Source organism: Sturnus vulgaris, chromosome 6 (genome assembly GCF_052056855.1).
Source record: "Sturnus vulgaris isolate bStuVul1 chromosome 6, bStuVul1.hap1, whole genome shotgun sequence".
In the NCBI taxonomy this organism is placed as follows: domain Eukaryota; kingdom Metazoa; phylum Chordata; class Aves; order Passeriformes; family Sturnidae; genus Sturnus; species Sturnus vulgaris.
In genome coordinates, this window is record NC_142248.1 from 42,213,477 (window position 1) to 42,230,677 (window position 17,201).

The 17,201-nt window shown below is 41.1% G+C and overlaps 1 protein-coding gene across 1 annotated transcript in view; it reads left to right on the forward strand.

Moving 5' to 3' along the window:
* The first annotated feature begins 9,425 nt into the window (after window positions 1–9,425).
* The window catches only part of LOC148223455 (voltage-gated delayed rectifier potassium channel KCNH5-like), a 50,334-nt gene continuing 42,558 nt past the window's right edge, over window positions 9,426–17,201 (forward strand). Inside the window, exons 1-2 of the mRNA XM_088166610.1 lie at window positions 9,426–9,431; window positions 10,265–10,517. Coding sequence (XP_088022736.1) covers window positions 9,426–9,431; window positions 10,265–10,517 — 259 coding nt within the window. The remainder of the gene's footprint in view (window positions 9,432–10,264; window positions 10,518–17,201) is intronic.

A 17,201-nucleotide genomic window follows, 5' to 3' on the forward strand; every position in this document is an offset into this window, starting at 1 on the left:
TAAAAACGCAGTTAGAGCCATAATCCCCGACTCATGCAAGCATTGTTCTCTGGTCTGTAAGATGGAGTGGCTGCTTAGCTAGATAATTAATTTACCTGTAAAATCCGTGGCTTAAGTTTTTAACAATTTTCTCTTGGTGAGGACTACCTAAACGTAGGCCTGGATGCAAACCCATTTAAAACAGTGGAAGGATTTCAGGAACCTCTGCAGCTGGACATCAGTAGTTGCAGCTAATCGAGCTTCCCAGGAAAGCCATGGTACAGAAGAACAGAGACAGAGAAACGTAATGACTTGAGCACCAGATTGGATAATTTGGTATTTTGTGTCCCTTACAGCCTGCAAGTCTGCAGAAGCAACAGCTGCAGTGGCCTGCAGTGCCTGCACAGAGCATCCCAGGTCTGTACAAGGGCAAAGATCAGGCAGTTCTTTCTTTCTTTCTTTCTTTCTTTCTTTCTTTCTTTCTTTCTTTCTTTCTTTCTTTCTTTTCTTTCTTTCTTTCTTTCTTTCTTTCTTTCTTTCTTTCTTTCTTTCTTCTTTCTTTCTTTCTTTCTTTCTTTCTTTCTTTCTTTCTTTCTTTCTTTCTTTCTTTCTTTCTTTCTTTCTTTCTTTCTTTCTTTCTTTCTTTCTTTCTTTCTTTCTTTCTTTCTTTCTTTCTTTCTTTCTTTCTTTCTTTCTTTCTTTCTTTCTTTCTTTCTTTCTTTCTTTCTTTCTTTCTTTCTTTCTTTCTTTCTTTCTCTCTCTCTCTCTCTCTCTCTCTTTCTTTCTCTCTCTCTCTCTCTCTCTCTTTCTTTCTTTCTTTCTTTCTTTCTTTCTTTCTTTCTTTCTTTCTTTCTTTCTTTTTCTTTTCTTTCTCTCTCTCTCTTTCTTTCTCTCTTTCTTCTGCAAAAACCTTGCTTTAGCAAAAGCTTGGAAAGCTGTGTTGCAGCCAGTCTTACATTTACCTCCACTCAGGAAGGTGTTATGATGTACTTCACCCAAACAAATGAGAAACTGTTGTAAATTCCAGCTGAAAATTCGAACAGTGGTACGTTCCTGGAGATTGGTCACCCAGGGTGGGTGATTTCTCTTGCCTCACGTCCTTCTTTAACCCTTCAAGCCTTGCTGTAAGGCCCTGTGCACTTAAATTGCATCCATCTTCACCAAACCTGGAGCAGCCAGAGCAGGGGAGCAGAGGGACCCCCAAGGTACCCAGTGTCATGTCAGGTTTATTTTTGTGGCTACAGAGGGGATAATGGGATGCACTGCACCTGCAGCTGAGCTGCTGAGTCCAGACAGTGCTCCAGCTTGGCAGAGAGAATTATTGTTCCAGGTCTTGGATTGCTTCTCTGCACTGCTTTGTCTGACAGTGTGACCTTAGAGCTTCCTGCCAGTTTCATTTTCAAAGCTCCAGTAATGACATTCTGAGCAGTCTGTTGTGAGGATATATTTGCATCACATGATTTTCCCATTTTCCTTAATTTATACGAACTTTTCATTAAGCTTCTTATTATCCTGCAAACACACATGTGTTCATGAAACGGGATAATTACTAGGAATTTCAGCTTTTCATTTTCCATCAGACAGATAAGATAGTTTCCATCATCCAAGGATGTTTTTTAACCAAATATACTCTACTACAACCTAAATTGTTCCAAATATATCTCCATTGTCACACTGAGTGTGTTTTGTGACATCATTTTCCCAAATTTGTAGTACATTTCATTCAGTCATCAGCATGTTGAAATGGCTTTGTTTTGAAACCCAAATTTAAAGAACAAGAAGGAAGAATGAGGTTTTTTATATGAGTATTACTGTAGGTTTCTATGGTGTTGAATGATCCTAGCATTGAAGGAGCAAGAATTAACACGAGCTTCTTTGATAACTAAAGATTTTAAATTAATATGCTTGAAATCAAAATATAAGTTAAAAACTTGATTGAAATTACTACCACTTCACATGTGTTGATTTGTTGCCTCAAATATTTATCCCTGAAAAACACATTTGGTGTGTAGTCCCAAAGAAGGTCATGGCCAAAACTGATGAGTCCTTACATGAGAAGTGAAGGCAAAGTGTAAGTTAGAGTGAGATTAAATGAAGATCTAGTCCTTGCTGCCTGTGCAGCAGGATGTGCTGAAAAGAATTTAAAACCTCAGTGTGTTTTCCTTTTATGTGGAAGAGGACTTGTCTCCCACACTGAAAAGTGAGGGTGCTTTAAGCTCAGAATTTTGGCTTCCATGATCTCTTTGGGAATAGCTCATCTTGAAATCCTGCCTTTAGACCACATTGCTTCAGCCTGTCTCTGAGTGCTCACAAACAAGGAATTAACAATGACACTAAAAGCATTAGCATATTTATTATGATTACCTAAGGGGAAGCAAGTGGCCTCTGATCCATAATCTTAAATCACTTAAACATGACAGCCCTGCTCTGACAGCTGGGATGAGATATGTGATACGTGGACACATCTCCTGGTGTAACAGTGGCTCAAACAAGATGGGATTTATTTTATTTATTTATTTTTTTAATGTTTAGGGGTGCAGATTTTGGGGTTACTCATCTAATAAGGACCAGGGTTAAAACATGACAAAACTGAAAAGCCTTTCTGCATCAAACAGCTTCTCTCATCCATCAGAACCTGGGGTATTTTTTGTGAGAGGTAAAAAACAGGCAGTACTTTCTGTGTATATGACCATTCTTGAAGTAGATTTTAAAAATATTTGCAGTAATAATTTGATATATGAAACACACTGAATTCAAAAATCTTAGCTTTATTAAAATATCCAGGCAGCAAATGAGAAATTTATAGATACTAGCTCTTCTGTAAGAAATAGGTCATTACCCAGGAAAGCGGAACAACCATTAACTAACATGCAGATGTCTCAAGGTCTTATCTAATGATAACACTCTGAAATGTATGTAAAACCCAAAGATTTTCTCTTCTTGACTCTGTGCTGTTGTATGGCTTACAATTTGCTTCTCAAAAAGCAATTAAATAAATGTCTGTCATGTTTTAACAGTAGTTTCCTTCAGAAAGCCAGAGTTGAACAAGAAAAAAGTCATTTTACTTAGTTTCAACGGAACATTAATGGCAATTGGGATAATGAAAGGCAATTCCACATTGCACTGACTGAAATGGAAATCACAGGAACATTAACACAGTATTAGAATTATTCACTGCTGACCCATGAAGCTTTCATAAAGGAGATGGGTTTATGGTAAATAGACACAGATTGTAACTTCATTTAACATCAGTCTACATGAGGATAGTGCAGCTTATTCATGCTTGCTGTAAATAGGAGCTTCAAGAGCTGTAGAAATAATTAGTGATACTCTGAGATAAATAGAGGAAATCAGGCTGCCATTCCTGCCATGTCCCATCACATGGAGGTGTCTGTAAGTGCTGCCTGGATTTCTTGTGGATGACCAGGAGTAGAAGGCTGCCAAGCTTTGTGGCCAAAGAGAACTTCCACAACATTATCTGTGACAGCTGCACACAGTTCCCTGCTGGAAAGGACAGGTATAAATGTCCAGACAAGTGTTTTTGTTTTGTTGTAGAGGCTGTAGAGATTGTTGGTCGTTCCTTGCAGATGGGGACAAGGTGAACAAGGAGCTGTGCCTCACTCACAGAGCTGAGCTAGGAACAGGTACAGCTGGAATCCATGGATCTCTGGAGAGCAGGATACAGGAGAGATGCTCAGGATCTCACTGTCCTTCCCAGGGCTCCATGAACAGGGTCTGTGCACCAGTGGGGCTTCCTGTTTCCCCTTTATGGATTGTTTGCCTCCTGCACGCACTCTGCAGGACCAGGAAAGGGTACTCACAGTTATCTCTTGGATGTAATATCTTGGGATTAATACTGAATAAATGGTGAATTTGTCATGCTTGAGGAGATGCCAGGGCTATGGAGCAGCTCACGAGCTTAATTCCTGGGGAATTAATTATCACTCCCTGAGTGGATGGGCCAGGCACTGCCAGCAAAGGGATGGAGCAGACAAAGGGGATGTCAGTTCCAGACCACGTCTCAGGGAAGGTCTTCTCCATATCTGTTTTTATCCTTCATTTCCTTGAGTGTCTTTACATAATGCTGCACGTGAGAAAATAAAGCCTCCTCCAGAAGAAGCACAAAAAATAAAATAGTGCACGGAACAATTCCATTCTTCCAAGGATGACCTTAAGTGCCAGAAACTGTTGCAACTTGAGAAATTCTTTGATGTATGACACATTCTTTCTGATGTTTATTTTTCTTGTTTTATCTAAAAAGCTGTTTTTTAAGGATAGATTTCCCAGTAGAGTGCTATCCTTGCCCCATTAGAAGGATGTGTAATAATTTTGCTTGCTTGTTGATATGACAACAAAACTGGAAACAATAAAACCTCCTTTAGGCAACCTGGGATCTACTACTTGGGGTCATCCGTGGATGTTATTAATGTGCCACTTTTCAGTGCATTAGACAGACCACTAGCCCCTGAGCTGCTGAACCACTTGACTCTTTAAAAGACATGTTGCTGCCTCTCATCTTGCCCTGATTTTCAAACCCTTAGCCAGATTTTATCTGCATTGACAAAACTGAATTTAATGGACTCCAGCCAATTTCTAGGCGTTTTTTGATGTCTCTAACAGGTTACTTGGTTAAAAAAACAAGTTAATTTTGTTATGATACCACTAAATCTATTAATTTTAATCACTGTTCAGCTCATATATTATTAATAAGAAAACAAGCCAAACTCAATTTAGATGTGATTTTCAGATCTTGATTTCAGAGCATTTAAATCCAAGTGACCTTGGATCTTACTGCAATTAAAACAGAGCACACCATTGCTGCTGACATCCAGTTCTTAGTGCCAAGATACTCAGTGATGCATTCAAGACCACCCTAATGCATGCAGGGTTAATTACTGCTCAGCTCCATACATCATCTTTGAGATCCTTACAAAATTACCTGATTATTACAGAAAACTGTTGTGATTTGCCAGTCAGCTGTTTTCTTACCTTTGTCTCTTTGGCCTCCATCCAGTGCCGAATGTGACACTTTTAGCCAGGCCTGAAAAAGAATTCCATACTCAAATGAGCCAAATCTTTCTAAAAATCTGAGTAACTTAGTCAGGTGCCTAGCGAGTATTGTGGGTTTTTTGGAAAGAACTAATTTTGATTCTGACTGCTGAATATGTCTGAAAACCCAGAGTGGTCTTTCTCCACAAATATCTGTGGCCTCAAATGGGTTTGAGGTTAGAGGAGTTTATTTTCTTTATTTTCAAAGCTGGAATTTTTAGTATCTCTGATACTTGTTACAGTTATTAATTTAGGAAACAGTCCTAGTTATTACACCACAGAATGTCAGAGCTCTTGGCTTGGTTATCAGCCAATGTGTTCCCTACCTACACCCCCCAAAATATGGGAATCCTGTGTGCTGAAAGAGGATTGATAGCTAATGTTCAAGATTCACTGGCTTCTGCCCTTTTTGTTGACAAGTCTTGACAGATTCTCTAATACCTGCTATGCCATCCCGTAGTGTTTTCCAGGTGGGGAAGATTTTTTAACAAATCCTTAAACCTGTAAACCCATCCTACAAGATATTGTTTGGACATGCTCTTAATCTGTGCAGTTTTTGTTTTGATTCATTTGCTTTTGTTTGAATTTTTTTATAATCTCTGCTCCCCATAGAGCACTTTGAGCTGTTCAGGAAGCTTATCTTGAACTGCCTGCACATGCTGAGGAAATGGATGAGAGAGTTAAAAAACCAGATGGAACCTCCTGGGGAGTTTAATTCCCCACCCCTTCAGATCTCGAGCTGGAAAGACTGAGAGACGTTTTGTGCCAATTCCCAGTGGGTATTCCAGAGCTGGTTCCTGCCTTTCCCGATCTCTAGCAGCAGCCACAAGCCATTCTCTCACTGTCATCATTTTCCATATGAGATGATCTAGAGATGATGGAGCTGTTGAGTGTTTGCTCTGGGAGTTGTTGTGCTGGGCTCTGTATCAGCTGGGTGCCAGTGGTGATGGCAGAGCCCAGCAATTGTCTTACACTGACTTTGAGGAGATTCAGTTTCCTGTGCAAGGAGGGAAAATGATAAATATTATTCTGTGCTTTCCTTTCTCCTCCCTCAGCTCTGCAGTGGGTCAGGTCTTTGTGGATACCTGTGTGCTGTTCAGGGAGCCTTGTTTCTTTCCTGGTGAAATCAGAGTTGGTACAGCCAGCAAAGATTATCCTCTGGGTAGAATTCAGCTTTCTCCTCTGATTTGGCACTGATATGTAGCAGGTTCTGTTCTTTCTTGCTGCCTGGACACGTAGGGGAGAGCTGGCTGCAAAGTCTATGGCTGCAGATTTATTACAAAGCAAATTCTGTAGCAGCACAAACACCTGCCCCTCCAAGTGCTCCAAACCCCTCGCTTAGCAAAGCATTGCCATCAGCAGCCTGAATACCCTGCCTGCCTCACAAACTGCATGTTTCACTGCTAAAGGCCATGGAATCTCCAAGGAAATCTCCTCTTAAGAATTTTATCTTGGTGGTTTTTGCTGCTCTGCCAAAAGCACACACAGGACAGAGCCAATGTCCCATCTGAGCTTTGGTTCTGTTACCAGGGTGTGTTGGAGGCATTTCCTTCACTGAGCATGGCAAGATGTCCTCTCCCTTAACCTAATCTTTTTTTTACACACTCACATATGCATTTGTCCACACTATGGACTCAGGGACAGGCATAGTGATATTAGGTTGTATTTCTTTGGTTTCATGATGCCTTAAAAATGCTGATACTTCAGAGAGAGCAATTCACGATAGAATGTCCAAAGTCTTGTATTATCAGTAAGGGTAATTTTCAGGTGAATATTCGTCTGAATTTGAAGAGCATGCAGTAAACACGTAGCTGAATGTTGCAATTGTCTATCTTTGCTCTCTTTTTTCCCCACCTATATCTACATTCATCTATAGCAGTCAACTATGCCTTGCCAAATCTTCTAATATTAAATATTTGTTTTACTTGTCATCTCTTTCATTCTCTGTTCAGTGCCCATGTAGCAGGCAAGAAAACTCAAATTAAGCATATTTGTTCCTGGCTAGCTCTTAGATCATTACTCATTTACTGCTGATATAGTTGATAACTGATATCTCCATATATCTCTGTGCAGCAATTTGTCATTAGGAGAATTACTTTATCGTGACATCAGAAAATTCCTGAATTATGCTTTCTATGACTGGCTTTTCTCTGTGCAATGGATTTTTTCTCTCTCTTCATATTACAGTGTGTAATGATAGATATGCTGCTTGTGTCTATAAAAAAAATAATTGAGTGTTCATATTTGTGAGGAAATGGTATGCTGGTTTGCATCCAAGTGGCTTTTATTCTTGAGGGACACAATTGTTTTACATTCCAAATAAACAAAGGGTCCTGGAACATCTCAGAATCTTACAGGAACAACCTCTGCAACAGTTTAACTGATTTTTTTCTGCAGCTTGGAAGCTCAAAAGCTAAAATTTGGTAATCAGTCATGTATGAACACAGACATTTTTCTTAAGAGCAATGTTTGAGAATTCCTAGCTGGTGGCCTTGTTAAGTCAAAAGCACTTAAATTTCTGAAAGTATTAAAGGGACATAAAAAACTTATAACCATAATTCAGGCCCAAGAGTAGATAAAAATGTTAAAAATCATCAATCACGGTAGAAAAGAAAGCAGAATTTTTCATTAAGTTACTATTGAGATGAAGAAAGATGGCATGTTTCTCTTTTATTGTAATAAAGACAAACTTTCTGTTTGATCCACAAGTAAGGCTGAGGTGAAGCAATCACTTTCAAAAGTAATCTCTTTTTTTTTTCTGAGAAACTAAGGTGTGCCCATATTTCTACTGGAAAATGGAATGACTCAGGTAAATAGAAGTTTGTAAAATTGACATTTGCCCCTACTAAATTATGGAAATGTGATACAGAATATAGTCTACAGTGACTCAGACTAGATACTATTACCAATGCAAATGATGGCTTATAGAGAATATTCCTTGTCAAATGTATTTATTACTATTTTTTATGATAAAACATACTTATGCAGGGGATTTAATGTGTTCTGTACAATATTTTGTTACAGAAAAATATCATTAACCCAAATTGACTTACTCTGTGTTGACTAAAATAAAAACTAATTATCTGGTAGCTCTGGGAAGTTGGTTGTGAGAAAACCTCATGCAGGGGGAAGATTCCAAAGAGAGCCTGTGCTTCATAGTATTAGGCAGAAAAAATATTTTCTATCTCTCTTGTTTTTCCAAGATTGAGATGTGACCTGGTCATATTCCACAAACACCTACATGTGGAAGAGATTTATGATTATTGCAGGTCTTTTATCTCAACAAGATCATGGATTCTTTGGCTGTTGGCTGAAAATTTAAAAAAACCCCAAAACTACACATATTTTGAAAGAGAGAGTAGCTCTGCCCATTAGAATAAATTCCCTTTAGCATTTGGAAACATTAAGCCAAGGCCTTCTAGGCTCTAATTTTACCAGGTATTCTGGGATTGAAGGGAACATTTGGAGTGGAAGAAGTGCAGATGGTTACAGTAGCCCCTTCTCACCACACTGTCATAGTACAGAGAATGGGACAATAACTTCTGTTTCACCTTTCTGCATTCATTTTGTCTTTGATCCCAAAGGAACTTTGATCTAGCTGAATAAGAAAAGGACTAAATATTATTATTAAAATAGAAGTTATTTATTCTTTTCACTTTCTATGCTTTAGGAGCTTTAGTAATGCTCTACAGTAATTTGTTTTATACCTCTCCTGCATTAAACAGAAATTAAAATCGTGGCTTGAGTTCATTAACATGACCATTTGCCTCAAAGCTTAGTCAGGGTTACCAGTGTCCTCCTGCTATTATTCCATGATAGTCAACTCATTAACCCAGTGTTTCTGTCTCCTGCACTGTCTGCAGAGCAAGCTGCCAGATTAATTCCATACGATGAGAAATTAATCAGTACTATTGATCTGCAGTCTTCTTGATGTGAGACTTCCCGGGTGCTCTTAGTCTCATGCTCTTTTCTATCATTTATCCTAGAAAAACATTAAAAGGCTTTATATGTTTCTCAGTGCAACTAGCTACTGTGCATTTTGGGGCTATAGGGGTGTTACTCTGTTTAGGAGGGTGTGCAAATATTAAATACACAGTTTACAAACCCAAGAAGACCCACAGGTTTTCACTTTCTTCCTTCTGGTGTATTTGTGTTACTGTTTCAATAGGGAAGGCTATTTAAGGTGAGAAACGAGTTGAAGATCTTATTTAATTGATCTACAACAAAGATGTCTCCATAGTGGACAGTTCTTCTCTCATCTTTACTTTACATTTTATGAGGTTTTATTATATTTCCTTTTTCCTCCAATCTCTTTGGATTTTCTAGTCTGTAAGCCCTCCTGGGCAGTAATTCCTTGTGTATCTCACTGAAACTGAGCCCTGGATATGTTTGGACACATGTTGGTAAGAGGTCACCTACATCAAGACTTCTGAAAGCTGGGTTTTCTGAGTGTGAACAAAATGTGGTGTTTTTCTATTGTGGATGGTCTGTCTTTGCATGTCCTCGAGCTCCTTCAGCTCTGTGTGTCTGTTCTGTGCTCCTGCAGGGACTGAGCATAACAGCAGGCAGATAGTCTGGGCACTAGGTCTGGAGGGACCCCCACAGACAGGACAGAGCATTTCCACCTGCAGTTCTGGAAAAGGAGTGTGAAAACTGTTAGGAATGAGCAGAGTGCAACAGAACAGTCCTGTCTTCCACATCATCCTTTTAGACAAAGTAAAAGCAGTAAATGGGTAGGAAAGGACTACCCCAAATCAGGATAAAGCTCCTCCCAGAAGCGTTCTGAGATGACTGGATGGATGATGGATGGATGGATGATGGATGGGTGGATGGATGGATGGATGGATGGTGGATGGATGGATGGATGGATGATGGATGGATGTGTGGATGGATGGATGTGTGGATGGATGGATGATGGATGGATGGATGGTGGATGGATGGATGGATGGATGGATGGATGTGTGGATGGATGGATGATGGATGGATGGATGGATGGTGGATGGATGGATGAATGATGGATGGATGTGTGGATGGATGGATGATGGATGGATGGATGGATGGTGGATGGATGATGGATGGATGGATGGTGGATGGATGGATGGTGGATGGGTGGATGGATGGACGGATTTCAAGATCCTCCCCAGGCACATCTTCAGACCCATCCATTGGGTTATTTCAAACAGCAGTGGCCTTGTTGTCACAAGCTGATTATTTTTCCCTCTTTTCTTTTCTCCAGGTCCTGTCGATCTGCCCAAAGGACATGAGAGCAGACATCTGTGTGCACCTGAACAGGAAGGTGTTCAATGAGCACCCTGCCTTCCGGCTGGCCAGCGACGGCTGCCTGCGAGCCCTGGCCGTGGAGTTCCAGACCATCCATTGTGCCCCGGGGGACCTCATCTACCACGCTGGGGAAAGTGTTGATGCTCTCTGCTTCGTGGTCTCAGGATCCTTGGAAGTCATCCAGGACGACGAGGTGGTGGCTATTTTAGGTACTGTGATCTCTGCTGGAGTGCCTGTGGTTTGTGTGTGTTTTCCTTTTGCTGAGGTTTGAATATTAACGAGCCTTGCCTAACATCAGCTGGGACTATGGGAGCTAGCAGTTGTCATACGATGGAGATGCTGTGTCTCCAGAGATCCTCCTCTAGAAGCAAATCCTTCATCTTTTGTGCCAGTGGGAGTGCTCTTTCTGCCCAGTATGGCTCACTGGTCACAGCTACAGTGTCTCTGAGCAGAAGAGAATGGCATCTGTGTGCTTGACATCTCTTAAACAGAGGAAATGCACATTGTTTTATATTACTCCCTCAGGAGGATTTCCACATTAACCTCCGCACTGGGATTTTCATTTGTCTGTGTTCCAGCCCAGAATAACACCTGCAAACAGTCTCTGCAAGGAAGCAAAATTTTTGCATGTAGTGAGCTGGCTTTACAGAAAATAAAGAGTGTGATCTGACTTTGAAGAGGGAGGGAGTTACACCATGTATCAAACCGCAGTCACAAGAAATCTGGGTAATGGGGGAATTTAGATAAATCACCCTGTGCTGTCTGGTTTTGGGAAAGAGCTCAGTGCAGACCCTCATTAGCTTGGATGGGATTGGGAAAGGTGTGGCCCATGGTGGGACTGAGTGGTCAACACAGTGTGGAGGCAGGAATCCACCTCAGAGGCAGAAGTGTGTAGAAGAAAAACTGGTGGCTCTGCAGAAAAACTACCCAGAGCCTGCTTTGCCTATTTAAAATAGACCCATTTAATGTATAACTCATATCCTGTTGGATATTTGCCTTCTCTTAAGCTGGAGCTGTCAATCCCTGAGGGTAAATCCAGTGGGTTCCTGGTCCAGGGCAGCTGTCAGACCCCACTGAAGCTCTGTGCTGCTTCTTCCCTCTGAGGGTGGCTCCAGAGGGCTCCTGATGTGTTTCCCTAAAAATGTGCCTGTGCCTGGGACTGGGGTGGGATTGGGCAGTGTGGGGATGGGGCTGCATGGAAACAGCTCCCCCAGGGCACCACTTGGATTCTCCCTGCTGCAGTGTGAGCTCAGGAAAACACACCTCCATCCTCCTGGGAAATACCTGCTGCACCTTTCTGTATTCTGGTGTACACTAGGTTTTGAAAAAGAGAGATTTAATGTAAGAATGAATCTGTTTCCATATTTGATGTGAAGTCATTGAGATGAAAGCTCCTAAATCAACAATTTCCATAAGAAATTATTCCTTCTATTCCAGCTCACTGGACCATTTCATTTTTATAATTAATCTCAGTGATGATATCTTATATTTGCTTACAATTATTTAGAAAACAAAAGGCTTGAGAGGAAGTAGCAGTATTTAAACAAATAAATGGTTTTTACAATGAAGCAAATAAATATGCAATTTACTGAACTAAGAGCTATCACTAAATGGATTACATGCAAAACTTGATTATATTTATTAATTAACATTGTGTGTTTGGAATGACACGACAGTAAGAACTTTTTGTTTCTACCATTTATATGTATTAAATCTAGTATCTATGTTAATCCCCATTTGACCAGAAAGACTCTTAAGCATATCTGGTTAAATGAATTACCTTTAATTATTAAAAGTGCCTTCAATTCTTCCATGACTCAGAGCCCACGTTCATCATGTACTACAGGGACTGGCAGAACGTGTAAAGGTAACTTAGAGGAAAACAAACAGCTTCTTCTAGTCCTCGAACACACTGAAGAGTTTTTTCATGCTCTGACAGATTATTTAGCTGAATAGTGAACTGAGTAATTATGGGATATCGTGTCCTTAAAATTCACTTGTGAAAGAAAATCTCTCTCATTTGTAGTTGCAAAGACATTTCTAGTGGCAGCTGCTGCACCTGAAACAGCAACTGCAGATCAGACCGTGAGGAACATAATTTTTATTGATCTGTTCTGCCTTGAGAAGTTCAGGCACAAGGAAGGTGAATCTGCCTAAGGGGGAGACAAGATTTAAAAAATACCTGGCTAATGGGAAAACCTCAGTACCTGCTTTGAATGCTCCAAGCATCTGCTGCCACTCTGGTTTTCCCAGGGAAACTCAACTTGCAGGATGGTGCTGCCACTCTGCCCATCTTCTCCCCCAGCAGTGACCTAGAGTAGAAGAAATGCAATAAGTATCCTTTGGAAACTTGACCTCATTCATTTCCTCTATGAGAGCAGGAATGAACAGGACATGCTGTCTCCAGCCCCTGCTCTTTGCAGAGGAAATAATAGTGCAGTGTGGTTTATTACAGTAGTGTGTTATCTGCCTTGCTTAAAGAAATAGAGAGGGAGAAGGGGTGTTTTGGTTTTTTTCAACCATGCTCATCCACAGATCGATGGCTTGATGTATTTTTAAATGTGGAATATCCAAGAAAAGTGAGTCAGGTAGAGACATTAAAACTGGTTAAGAACCATCATGTCCCTTCTCTTACATTCTGTCTGAAGTGCAGGGCTTCATCCTCCCTCAGGTCCTGGCATGAATCACTCCATGGATTTTGCTGCTTTTTTTCCTTTGTCCATCTTCCCCTATGATGCTCCTTGCCTCACAGCCAGGGTGAGCTGGCACATCCAACCTCCCTGCCTGCAGAAACTGCGTCCTCAGGAGACTTGGCATCCCATCCAGGTGCTTTTCTTTTTTTCCACCTTCATGGAACAACCATCCTTTCACTCAGCAGCAGTTTTTCTGCCTCAACAGCACAGCTTTGGTGTTTCCTGTGCTTGGAATCAGGTGGAGCCTGGTGATTGACAGGGCAACTTGCAGCACTGTGACATTTTGCTCCCTCCCTGGTTTGATTTTGTTCTCATTTGTGGATAATTAAACTCCCAGCCGCTGCAGTAATCAGCATAACAGTAAGAGAATGACTCCAACTTTAGACCTGCAGTTTTTAGGACTCATTAATGGAGATATCCAGGTGCCCCATTATGTTCCCCTCATTAGCTACCTCCCCTTCTGGAGGGCAGTGTCCCACCTTTTGCATGTCCTGGCTGTAGCAGGGAGCATTCCATGTGCAAAGCTGGGGTGCTGCTACACGAGGGAAAAGGAGACACAGACATTTTAACATAACTCATCTGCAGTTGCCAGGAGAATGGAGAAGGGCAAACAGTCTTGTCTCTAATTATCAAAACTTTCCCAGCAAGCGAGGTGACCCTGAGAAGGCACATCAGTAATTTTCCACCGTCTCAAGCAGGAGTAAACAATTTAACTGGCACTGCTCTGCACAGGGAGGTGTTACCAGCAAAGGATCTCAGGGAGGACCAGGGGTTTGGAGTCCCCAGGCTAATGAAAAGAGGCATCAGCTACCAGAGGGCACCTCATAACTCACCCTTCTGCAATTAGCCTGAATTTGCTCCTGATGAGGAGTTACACATCGGTGGCAATGCCAACCAAGTGGCTCTGAAAGCTGCTTTCCAGCTCCTGCTATTTGCACAGCTGGCTGTGTAAGCTGTGCAGTAACTTAAACTGGGCATATTGATTAACAAGGTTTAAAGAAGTTGTTTTTTCAGCAGAAAAATAATGGCCCACCGCATTCAGATGTTGATTGTAGGAATTGATCAAAAATATTGCTCAAGCTGCATAGTGATAAAAATATATTGAGCAGTGAAATCCTGGTGGGGGCTGCTGCTGAGTGAGCTCAGTATGAGAGTCAAGTCAGAATGAATATAAATTTAATAGTTCATGTTTCAGCCACACTTAGGGTCCTGATCCCATAGTATTCAGTTATTTGCCTTTATGTATTACATGTTAATTCTCAGCGTGTTCTACATATAATTCCACATTGTTAATTGTTATTAGACAAACCAGACCTTATTAAAGGGCTGCTTCATTAATTATTTGAAAATTTTTTATATGGGAAGGGGATATGATGCAGTATCAGAGGAATAAAGCAAGCGTCTTCTTGAATTTGGTATGACAGGTGAAAATAGGGATGAGGTATTTTCTGCTCTTAAATGCTACTTGTGTTTGGAGGTCAAAAGATTGAGTGTCCCACCAAATTACACAAAGTTCTTTAGAGGGAAGGGCAAGTAGCAGCTCCCATTTGGGTGAACAAGAATCCCAGGAGCTCCATAGTTCTCATCCATGAGCATTAGCAAGGTGATATTTGGACATTTCCAAATTTCCATGCCTGCGTGGGCAGCTGGGCATGTGCTTTGTGCAGGACAAGACTGAGTGTCCATGTGATGCACTCTGTGCCGTGGAAACCTGCCAGACCAGTTCCATCTCACAGTATTAGTGGCTAATTCCCTGATTTTAATTTGTTTAGTTGCAGCTTGGGTTTCTTCTCAAGTGGAATGAAGGTGGCAGAATTGGCCCCTGTGTCAAATCAGCTCTTGTTAATTTATACTGAACTTTTGTGTTGTTTTCCATGTGAAGTCAACCAAGGCAGACTAATTGTGAACATTTCCCCAGGTTAGTAGCATGCACCTGGTAGCAATTTACAGAACAGGCTGTGTCCTATTTCATCCATAGGAAAAGTCCCCTGTGTTCCAATGAGTTAAAGCTCTAAATTAACTAAGAGGAAAATGATTCATAGAGGAAAGGGTTGAGTTTCTTTCAGCTAGCAGAACTGAAATAATTAATGTGATTTAGGCTGAGTTTTAAGTGCTGAATCTGAAAGTATTTTGCAAAATACTTGAAGGGTTACTGGTCTGAAAACAAGTGTGATTTGCTGGTCTACACTGTGCAGTTCTTTTAAAGTGCCTTGGAATCAGTCAGATTTTGAAGGTCTGGGTTGACATCTGCAGTACCATTGTAATATTTAATCCTACTGATGCTTGTTCAAAAGTGTCATTAGTTCTTCCTGACAAACCTGAATTTTTCGTATTATTTTGTAAATTTAATATATTTTTGTGTCTCTGCACGATGGTTAATTATGATAAGAAACATCAGTCTTAATTTAGTGCCAGCCAGTGTGTTACAGATTTGATCCACATCCCCCAGAGTCAGAAAGATTCCTTTCTCTGAATTGATATGTTTTTGAATTAGACCTGCATGCTTCACTGCTAAAACTCATCTTGCCAGCACAAGAATAGGAAAATGATTTAAAAATCGTGTGGTACAATTCTTTTAAATCAGACTAACATTTTCAGGCAATGTGATTTGCCCTGCAAGTTTTCAAGGTGGTAGGAATGGTCATGCTTTCAGGTTTATTTCCTCAGTCAGGAAGGATAAAAACCCATTTCTATATAAAATCAAAATGGAAATAACCTATCTCCAGGAGCTGGGACTTCTAGAAGGATGTGAGGCAGTATCATACTAACACTGAAAATGACAATGATAAGGAGAGAAATCTTTCTGGACTTTGGGCCCTGCTTGCAGCAGTCCTGAATGCTGGAAGGTCAATTCCTTTGTGTTTCCAGGTGCAGATTGGGAAGGTTGCTAAATAATGCAAAGTACCTTTGCCAGCACAGACCTGGGTTTTGGCACAGTCTCCTGTCATTGCTGCTTGACTGGCTGTTTTGACAATGCTTCAGAGTCTGGAAATGCTGTTTTCTCCTGTCATTCTGCCCTTTCACGTGCAGTCTTATAGAGGTGGATTTATCTGCTCAGTGATCAGCTCTGATCTGCTTTTCAAGGAAGTTCTGGCCCTTCTGGATGCCCTGGTAAAAGCTGAGACTAAAACATTCACAGGGGCAAGAAAGCCACTGTCAGAGTTTAGGATCACCTCTGCACATCTTGGGCTGTGCTTGCAGGGATGTCCCAGGTGGGAAGTGCACCTGATGGATTTGACCACTGCATCACCCCCACCTTCTCCAGACACCCTCTTTGGGCACAAACAGCTGGATCAGCTAAGCCCAGAAATCCAGCCAGCCCATCAGCCTGTCTCCAAAAGTGGTCAATAGCAGATCCAGGAGAAAGTAGGAAGCTGAAGTAAGGAAACTGTGATGCTTCCTCAGAATGTTTCCAATCCCCCACTGGACTGTATTTCACCCAGAGGGAAATATTTTGTGTTTAGTAGCCACAGATGGATTTTATTCCGTGAATACATCCCATCATTTTGTAAACCTGTGCAGCCAGCCCCAGTGTGCCATGGTAAGGAGATGCAGAACTGGCCCATCATGGAGCTCCTCTGGGTGACAGGAGCTGATTCACTCCCTGCTCGTTGGGTTTCTACATCAGGTTGGGACACGTCTGTCCTGCAGCAAGAGGTTTCACTGTAGCTACATAGAAATATGAATTTGTGTCAATATAGACACCAATGTATGTCATTATCACCTCCACTTGTGTGCATGCTGTCATCACTTCATGGTATTTGGCACTTGAGCTGATTGGATGAACATTTTCTCTCTGTGATACAGTTTTACTGATCCTCAAACACCATCAGCCTTTGCTTTTCATAAGCAACGTGAGGTTTGAGTGCATCCTGATGGAAAGCCAACATCATTCATCATGTCTGGCTCGTGCTAGAGTGACTGATGAGGCTTTGGACATATTTTGAAATGGTTAAAGGGTAGTTGGTTTATTAGCTAAGACTGCACAGAAAAACACCTCCTTAAGAAGTCGTGGTCCCTTTTATGTGTTTTTACCCAGTGCTATTTCCCACCAAGAATTTATTCTTTAACTGCCTGCCTAAACTTTCTTCTGAAGGATCCATCAAGCTCTTATGCCTGCTAGGATATTTATTAGCTCAGTTTCTGTCCTCATCTGAAGGAGGATGAATTTTGTCTTTACATAAATATACAAATGGGTTC